This window comes from Bidens hawaiensis, unplaced genomic scaffold (genome assembly GCF_021521415.1).
Source record: "Bidens hawaiensis isolate Kalapana, Puna unplaced genomic scaffold, B.hawaiensis_p1.1 tig00012615_1, whole genome shotgun sequence".
In the NCBI taxonomy this organism is placed as follows: domain Eukaryota; kingdom Viridiplantae; phylum Streptophyta; class Magnoliopsida; order Asterales; family Asteraceae; genus Bidens; species Bidens hawaiensis.
Genome location: NW_027492038.1, coordinates 625,418 through 635,366, shown reverse-complemented (window position 1 = coordinate 635,366; position 9,949 = coordinate 625,418). Strand labels below are relative to the sequence as shown.

Genomic DNA, 9,949 nt, shown 5'->3' with positions numbered 1-9,949 from the left:
AATGATGGATAGATTTTTGTAAAGCACACAGCATGTTAATTAGTTGTGGGTGCTAGATATGTAACACCTAATTTACTAGCGTTGCCACTGTTGGTGCTACAATCATTCATAGGAATGCGTTCATACAAACTTAAGTAGCGTTTAGTATGAAGGAATAGAAGACAGAATGTAATGGATCATTTCAAATTAATGAAAAACATGTTTGGTTACCATGAATGAATGAATGAAATGGATTATTTCTTAAGGAATGAAACTCCTACCATTTTTAGGATTTTCATTATTTTGGTTATGGGTGTTTTTTGTTTTTCATTCTTTTAAGCAATGAAAAAGTCGAGTCAACAATTATTATTACTACTGTTATAATTATTATACTTTTATTATTATATTATAAATATAATTATATTATGATTTTTATTATTTTATAATTATAATTATTAAATTATTATATAATTATCATTATTGTTTTGCATTATAATATAACTATTATTATGTTAGAACTATTATTACATTATCAATATTATTATTTTAAATTTGACGAGTTAACATTTCACAACACGCATACGTGATTCAATGTTATGATTATTTTTATTCGGTTTAATGATCCCGTTCAGCACGAGGGTCCTAAAAATTAGTTATTATGAATATTCATATTATTATTAACTAGTTATTTTTATTATTATTACTTATAATAATAATAATAAAGTGATGAATCATTCAATTCCTACATGGTAATCAAACATGCCAATGATGGTAATAATCCATTTCATCCCCCCATCTATGTCCATTCTATCGATATGTTCATTTCATTCCCCCATCTATTCTATTAGCCAATACCAAACATACGCTTACGGTTTAAAATTTAAACTAAAAATGTTTGTCTTGCAGATAGATATCACAATATTAAGCTAACTAAAGTTTAATACACTAACTTGAATAAGTACTAATCAAGTCTGGAAGGTTTGTATTTCTTAACATCTGTCAACAGTCCTTGAACAGATCCAATAGCTGCAACCAACGCAACCACCAAGCAGGCCAAACTTAGTATCTTTAGCCACACCCATGTGAAAGAAAGCCTCGGTATCTTAGCCCGAGCAATGTGCATCTCAATCGGGAAGTACACGGTCATTGGGTAGAAAGTACCCGCACCTATCAATCCCACGAAGCTGTTGAAAAATGGAAAGATCATAGCTACGACAACCGTCTGTATGACATAAGTTGTTCTCCATACCAGCCTAAACATATTGATGTAGTATTCTCCATAAAATGGGACATTCATAACACGTTCCGTTGTTATGAAGTTGCTATTAGGCCATCGTTGTCTACATTTTAACTCAACGTAAGAGAACAAAGGTTGGCAAAAGACTTGGTATGCGCCAACAAGGTGGACAGCGATGCAAACGTTGGCAAAGTCGATGAGCCAAAAGGGGTCGTAGAAGCCAAAGCCAGTGAGGAAGTTGCCCGGCGCCTTATTGCCAAATGCGGCGTAGCCAAGGGTTCCGCATAGCATGTAAAATACGGTGGTAGTTGAGACTCCTACCAATGAGGCCTTCTTCATCACCTTGTTTTCTGGTGGGTATGATTTCAAAGTGTCCTACAATTTCAAGTACATATATATCTGATTAGAGAAACTTTTATATATGTTATGGTATCGTTAACTTAGTGGTATGTATGGCATGATGGATGCAATGCTAAAATGAAAATGAAAAATATGAAGTCAGTCAAATTTGAATGTCAACTCGCTTCAACTTATTCGGATAACAATGGGGGCCAACGTAGGCCTGTAAACGAACCGAACGTTCAGCAAACTGTCCGGGAACTGTTTGGCGGAAAGTTCGTTTGTGTTTGTTTATTTAATAAATGAACGAACATGAACAAAAAATTTGTGTTTGTTTAATTAAACGAACGAACATGGGCACATGTTCATGCTCGTTCATTTATGTTCGTGAACGTTCGTTTATGTTTGTTTATGTTCATTTATTTATGTTCATTTAAATACAGGGGCGCAAACGAGCCGAGCCACTCGTGAGCTACTCGAGATCGACTCGTTAAAAAGCTCGAACGAGCCGAGCTTAATCGAGTCCGAGCTCGAGCCTGAAAGTAAGCTCGTTTAATAAACAAGCCCAAGATTCACTTATCGAGCTCGAGCTGGCTAGCGAGCCTAAATGAACCTGTCATTTATATAATTTTAAAAAATGTATATTTTTATAATTATTAATTAATATATATAATGTTACGAAAAAATAAATAAAAATAACTAAATAATATATATTATTTGATACATAAAATTATGATTGAAAATAATATATAAATATAATTATAAATATATAACAAAAATTATTAATTAGTAAACAAGCCAAGCACGAGCCGAACTCGAGTTTGAAAATCTATTCGAGTCGAGCTCGAGCTTTGAAAATAGAGCTTGAAACGAGCCGAGCTCAAGCTCCGTGTAAGTTAAACGAGCCGAGCTTGGGCTCGGCTCAGCTCGTTTGCACCCATATTTACATATTAATAGACTATAATTAATTATTTTCTGGATGACTATCAACTTAATGGTTTTATATTTGATCAATTGTGTTCATATAAGTGTGTTCATTTATATTCGTTTATGTTTGTTTGCGCTCATTTACATTTGTTCATATATGTTCATTTATGTTTGTTCAATTTTATTCATTTATGTTTGTGAACTGTTCATTTAGATGTTAAACAAACGAACATAAACAAGCACGAACACGTTCATTTTTTAAATAAACGAACATGAACACAAAATATATGTTTGATTAACGTCCGTGTTCGTGTTTGTGTTTAAAATTAAATGAATAAACACGAACATGCCCTTGTTCGTATTCGATCGGTTCGTTTATGGATACAAATACTTATAAATGTGTGATCTAGAGTACCTGAATCTCAATGAGAACAGTAGAATAAGTATAAGCAAAAGCAATGTCACCAATAGACTGAAATGTCTTCCAAACTTTCTCTTCTCCGGTCACGTCGAATCCTACTTCTACGCCTGTTAAACTCGTCTTTACATCAGCTCCAACTCCACCTATATATCATATCATCTTTTAGTTAATACTTGATGATTAAAAGTTAAACAAATTATAATGTACTAACTTACCAATGACTTTCGCCAATGATAAGCCGAGACCAATGGAAGAGTACGAAAAAGACATGATGGCAGCGAGTATGGAGAGCCAAGAGAGCTTGTGAAAGTTAGGAATCTGACATAATATTATCTGAACAGCTGCAAATGATATCATGTACGGATAGTTTGAGGGGTTACAAGCTGCGGCATGCCCCTTTGAGTGATAGCAGCTCGATCTTTTTACGGCCCTGTTAGATCAAATCTAGTTAATGGCTTACAGCGGAGTCAAAACGTATTTTAGAATAATATATCAAAATGCATATTTTTAGAATGGTGGGATAATATTAAAACAAAGCTAGCTAGCAAGATATATGAATACATATTAATTAATTAATAGTCACTATCAGTTGACTGCATTAATGCTTTTTTAAAAGTCAAATTTTATATAAAAAATTAAAAACCAAAAGGACCACTCACAAGGAGTGAGGAGTCCAAAGTTACAAGAAAGAAAAAAATACGACAAACATAAAAGACACTAAGTACTATCTGCAACGAAAAATTAATAAACTATTTCTCACACTCCAAGCCCGATCTTTTGTTTCGATGACTCACTCAAAGAAAAGATACAGTTTTAATATGATTGATCATTTTAGTTATCGAGAGTGCCTTGTTATTGAAGATTATGTCGTTCCTAAATACTAAATACTTACGCCATACTAATAGAAGCAGTGATGGTATATCCGATAGTAGCACCAATGAAATTTGCATATTGAGCTAATCCACATAATTGCACATTCCTTCCTCCTGAAATAAATAAATAAATAAATTAACTTTAATGAAACATGTAGACCGGACAATTGCTGGGGGGGGGGGGGGGGGGGGATACGTACCTAGATTAGCACGAACAACTTCCATGTAAGTGTAGTTACGCTTGCCAGACACGGGGTCAGGTGTCCGGTAGGCGTCAGCAAGGAGGGTGGAGGTGAAGTAAGTAATGAATGAAAACGCCATCAAAACAACAGGCCCAACAACCCAACCTAACTGTGCAATAGCCCATACTAGTGACAACACTCCGGATCCTATCACAGCCGTAATGATGTGCGCGCTTGCAGTTACCAAAGTTCCTGCAACGCGTTTAATACAAAAAAAAAGAAAAAAAGGTGTATGTTTAGTTGTTAAAAAAAAGATCAAGTGCATTACCTGTTCGTTTCTCTCGACCATCATCGTCTAGATTTTTGCGATCGTTGTTGGCAACCTCAAGAGTTGATGCTTTGTTCTTGTGAATGTGTGCATCCATGACTGAGTCTTGTGATGCACTTTGGTTGGGTTTGAACTTTGAACATGTAACCGAAGGAGAATTTAAGGGGAGAAATATAATTTGGAATTCATTATTAATCAAATGTATTTAACCAAATGTGTTTTAATTACATTTAAAATTTGTCTTTAATGGCAATAAATGTGTTGTCTATTACATTTAAATAAAGATAGAAATGAACACGAAACAGATTAATTTTTTTTCTTTTTAAGAAAAAGTGTTTTGTTAAAAAACAATTATTTTAAGAAAAAGTCCATTAACAAGTGTTTTACTCATGAAAATCTATAAACTTTATGTTTGTTATTTAACGTAGAATCAATTTACAGTATTTTAGAAATAAAAGTCCGTCCATATATTAAATTTGAACAAAATTGTGACTAATTAATTATTATTGATACAATTAATCTATAACTCACTTTAATGCAAGTTTGGTATTTCATGATATTTAGGACCTTATACTGTGGCGAGTCTTGGGAGTTAGGACAACTATCAGTTTACATTTTTTATAGTGTTTCAAGCATTTATGTGTTTTATATGTTTATTTTGTATGAAAAAGTCAAATAATTTTACTGCGATCCAAAAAGGGGTAGCGGCGCGGCTTGTTGCCCGCTTGCCTTCTGTTTCGATGTAATCCAATACAAAATCATATTCAACGTGAATAAAGTAAGATAAAACTTGTCACAAAATATGTTATCTTTTAAGTCTTGTCTTATCAAAAGGAAACAATGAACATTAATTTGTGTAGTTTGAAAATATACATATGCTGCGTTATAAAACAATGAACGTTAATAAAACTCTAAATAAATAGATAGATTTTTTTCAAATTTATAAATTGTGGCTCCAACTTTTTATTGCGTGACTGTGCTATATAATTCATTTTTTAGCTTTAGTTTTGTTTCTTTATTTCAAATAACAGACCTTATTTATTTTTATGATTTAACAAATTTCGTGTAATATACGAATTCAAAAGATAATAAATATATACATATATATATATAAAGAGGCAAATGACAAAAATGTCCACTTTGACTATAGTAATAATGTCCATAAAAGTCCCACGGTTCCATTATGTCCATCTTAAAATCAAACAGACCGTTTTTTTTAACCCAATGATCGAGCGACACCTGTCAAGGATGTTTACCTCATCGGATCATTTTTTAACTCGCTTTAAAAAATGTTTCAGACAGCGCCAGATTTTCTTAAATCTAGGCGTCAGGTGGATTCTTCTAGGCGATTACTAAATTAATCTAAGTGCCTCTTACGCCCAACCGCCTCTAAACCAGTCTATACATTCAACATTTAAAGATCAAAATTTAAAACATAAGTAAAAAAATCAAAATTTGAAAAACCTGAAAAAAATCAGCCGCCGCCTGGAACATTTGTTTCAATCGGGTTAGAAAACGAAGCGCCAAAGTGAGTGTAAAAAAAAAAAAAAAAAGAATTATCCGTGTTAGTTTTAAGCCGGATATAATAAAACAGATGGAATACGTATAAAAAGAAGCTAGCCGTTGCTTGAGCAATAACCAGCCGCCTCTAACCTTTTCAAATTTCAGTTTCAGAATGCATATGAACCGAGAAGCCATGGAAGGAGGAGGCAGATCGGAGATGGAGTACACCGATATCGAAACATCCGCCGACTCCATTGACGCCTGTGTCATGTTTCATCTCGTAGTTGACCTTCTAGGGTTTCTTCTTTTTATGCATCACCAAATCCCTTCGTAAGCTTATTAATTATTATTATTATTATTATATTCTATTTCATTAATTTTCACAATTTGTTTGAGTCGTTGAATATTTGTGCTTAAATTACATATAGAACAATAACCGAATCATTAACCGAAACCGGACTGAATTAACTGAAAACGAAATTAACTGGAAACGAACAATTCATATTTTCATATATTCCTAGCTCGTATACCTTCATGTCATGTATTTATACATGCAGTTCATGTATTTAGGTCAGTAAACGAATCGAATGTTCATGAACTGTTCGGTTGGAATGTTGGATGTTCGTTTATGTTTGCTTATTTCATTAATTTTCATAATTTTTTTGATTCGCTGAGTATTTGTGCTTGAATGACCTAAAAGTTAGGAAATTTGGGAATTTGTACTCTGGATATTTAACGGAGATCAATAGTTGTGGTTCGATCTCTGTGTTTGATACTTTGTGATCTCAAACATTAAAAGGATAGCTTGTTTATGAATTTAGGCATGTAAATGAACTGAACGTTCATGAACTGTTCGGCGGGAAGTTCGTATATGTTCGCTTATTTAATATGCGTATGGACGTAAACAATTCTTTTTTTGTTCGTTTAGTTAAGTAAACGAACATGAACACATGCTTTGTTCGTTAATGTTAGTTTATGTTCGTTTATTTACAAACATGAACTCAAGTTTTGGATGAACCATGTATATTTAAATCACTAACTTAGATGTGTTTTTGGATGAATTGTGATGTGTCAGACTTGTTTGTTTGTGTTCAATAATGCTAACTTGTGTTTGGTCAATTATGTTAATTTGTGGTTGTTTATGCTTGCTAAATTATATTTGTTTAAGTTTGTTTATGTTCGTTTACGTTTGTGAACTGTTCATATAGGTTTTAAACGAACAAACATGAGCGAACATGCCCATTTCCTTAGTGAACGAGCATGAACAAAAAAACTTTGTATGATTTCGTGTTCAGGTCATGTACTTCAGTTAAAGTTAAATGAACAAACACGGACATGCCCCCGTTCATGTTCGTTTGGTTCGTTTGCGTGCCTATTTATGATCTCAGAAAGTGAATTTTTGCATAAAGTGTTAACTGAATTCTAATGTTTTATTGAATTTGAGTTTTGGATTAAAGATGAAAAAGGTCATTCAAGCTTACCTAAATGTTAGTTTGCTGTTTCCAGTTACATAGAGTTGCTGCTTTGCTTGATTGTTGTGGTTATGCTCAAAGAATACCAACTGCATTTAATTCACTTTTTTTAATTTTTTTATAAATATGATTGTTGGCAGGATCTTACAAGATCTCAGTCTTGAGTTTGATGCAATGAACACAGAGTACAAAGATTTGGTATGCAATATGTATACAGTATTCTTAAAGATGCCTGTAATGTAATTTTATAGACCTTTTAAAAATTTGATTTACAGGAAGTAGTTATTGCACAAACTGAAATGAAGGCGTCTCAGCGTGGAGTTCAAATGGGAAGAAAGAGAGAAGTGAAATATGTCATAAAAAGACTTGAAAAGCTGATGAAAACTGTTGCTAATACCCAAACTGCCCTCCAACTGGCCTTCAGTGAAATTCCACATGTTGAGTCTGTCATTTTGGTTCTTGGAGCTAGTCCGGTTCGGCCTAGACATGTTTACGAGTTGTGCTTTTCACATGGAAAAGATGTTTCTGAAGCTTGTGATTTCACCAAAACAAGAGTTGCAGAAGTGATTTCAAGAAAGGTCCTTTTTGGTTATATCTTTTTATAGTTTAACCTGTTTGACCCGTTAAAGATACTATTTAACTCGAGTCACCTCTAACACTGAACAGGTTATCAGGACATTGATATCCAAAGGTGCTGGATCTGAATCTTATGCAGGTATTTTTTAGTAAGCTAAAAAAATACATAATTTAAAAACCATGAATTTATTGGAAAGAGGCTGAGTTGAAACTATATTGAAGCTTTGCAAATTTTTAGGCCCTTCAAAGTTGTTCTTGTTGGTCAAAGCTCCTTCTTCTTTCAATATGCCTCTGCATTTTCTTCCTAAGCGTGATTTTAGACAGAACAAAAAGGTAATATTTCATTATTAGAACATGTAAGTGGTCTTATGCATTAAAAAGGTAATAACACTTTTAACTCATTTTAATAATTGTTATCGTCCCGCTAGAGAATAAATATCATTCAGAGTCATCTTGACTCAGTTGACCACTTGAGCAAAACTTTTATATCATTGATGCAGTGATTATATTGTTATCTGTACATTTTGTGTAATTATAATTTGTAAAAGGAGGTGATATATACGTGAAAATATTACGTGTACATATAAAATAGGGTTGTTCAGAATTTGATTCGAATTCGAAACATTCAAAATTCGATTCGATTCGAATCCGATTATTAAGATTCGAATTCGATTCGTATTCGAGTATAGTAATCGACTATGAATCGAATACGAATTTATGATTTATTATTCGATTCGATTCGAAATTCGAATTTAATATATATAGAAACCCAATAGCACATATTATTATTTCCTGTCCCGTACCATTTGTATTTTAATTTTGAACTTATTATCACATGGTATTGTAGCTACTTTAAACTAATATTTGTGTTTTTTACAATTATGATTTTGGTTTTTGAAAATTTTAACATAGGTGAACTTGAATTAAATCAAATATATTCGAATTCGGTTCATATTCGATTCGAATTCGAGTTTCAAATACAAATGCGAATTTGAATCGAATAGTTCAACTTTTATTCAAATACGAATACTTGCAAAAAAATAAATTATTTGGATTATTCGATTCGATTAACTTGAAAATTCGTTACTCGATTCGATGAACACCCCTAATATAAAATGTATGCATAAATTACCTGTGCCATAGTTATATGATGTTTGTAGTTTGTACTTTACATGTATCAATAACTATATTTCGATGAACACCCCTAATATAAAATGTATGCATAAAGTTTTTGTCTTGTAAAATGTAACATACATGCCCTTTACTTCTGTATTCACAGATAGTACCTATGAGATTAAGAATCAAGTGTAGAAACCAAGATCGAGCGGTTCATTTTCTAAACCGTGACACTCAACCTGCAAACCCAAGCAGCATGTTGGATTCTACTTCAGATGATTACATCTGGTAATATTTCTTTGTAATTTATGCTTTTACCTGCAAATTTATCTGCCTTCTTGTGGCATGCCAGCTTTTGAAAGAATTTCTCTTATGAAAATTGCTCGGTTCGGGTTGTGTTTATTTCAAACGGGCCAAACAAACAAAACGGTTCAAAATGGTTTGAATCAGTAGAAGTCTAATTTTAATGCGCAAGATCTCTTTTTATTCAAATATTTAGATTATTGTTTTTGTACTCAGTGAATTTGCTAATTATATGTTAATTGGATAAAAAGTGTCTGTAGGTCAACTCGTATTGAAATGATCCATCCAACTTGAACTCATTTTGATTCGTCACGCATTACAGGTTTCAGTGTCGGCATGTTATCAAGGGTTTGGTATCCAAGTCATCACCAGAAGAGTGAAAAGTACATCAACAAAGCTAGCGTTGCAAAGATAGTGAGACGAGATAGATATTTAGAATAGTGAATGTTGTCGTTTTGATACTGAGGAACAATATAAAAGTAGGAGTTTCATCATGTCGAATATGTACCATGATATTTGTTTGTAATCCAAAATGAGCAGATCGTGCCCGCGCTTAAAACCATATAAATGCACGCCAAAACATACCGTGTAACACAAATACAAAAATATTAACTCACCCTCACACACAACACTGTGTAACACAAATACAAGCCGTTTAACTTTTAGCGTATATATCTACACGTGCCAAATAAGT

The 9,949-nt window shown here is 32.9% G+C and overlaps 2 protein-coding genes across 2 annotated transcripts; one reads left to right on the top strand and one right to left on the bottom strand.

The window, feature by feature from the left end:
* Window positions 1-940: 940 nt before the first annotated feature.
* On the bottom strand, window positions 941-4,382 carry LOC143541604 (amino acid permease 6-like). Its single transcript, XM_077034384.1, has 6 exons — window positions 4,286-4,382; window positions 3,976-4,209; window positions 3,796-3,889; window positions 3,119-3,333; window positions 2,898-3,040; window positions 941-1,591 (listed from the first exon to the last, which is right to left on the bottom strand). Exons 1-6 carry the CDS (start codon window positions 4,380-4,382, stop codon window positions 941-943), a joined length of 1,434 nt encoding a protein of 477 aa, XP_076890499.1.
* Window positions 4,383-5,960: 1,578 nt separating this feature from the next.
* Window positions 5,961-9,670, top strand: LOC143541621 (uncharacterized). The gene is made up of 7 exons (XM_077034395.1): window positions 5,961-6,118; window positions 7,401-7,458; window positions 7,536-7,838; window positions 7,927-7,975; window positions 8,075-8,169; window positions 9,116-9,240; window positions 9,578-9,670. Exons 1-7 carry the CDS (start codon window positions 5,961-5,963, stop codon window positions 9,633-9,635), a joined length of 846 nt encoding a protein of 281 aa, XP_076890510.1. The 3' UTR covers window positions 9,636-9,670.
* The last annotated feature ends 279 nt before the right edge of the window (window positions 9,671-9,949 follow it).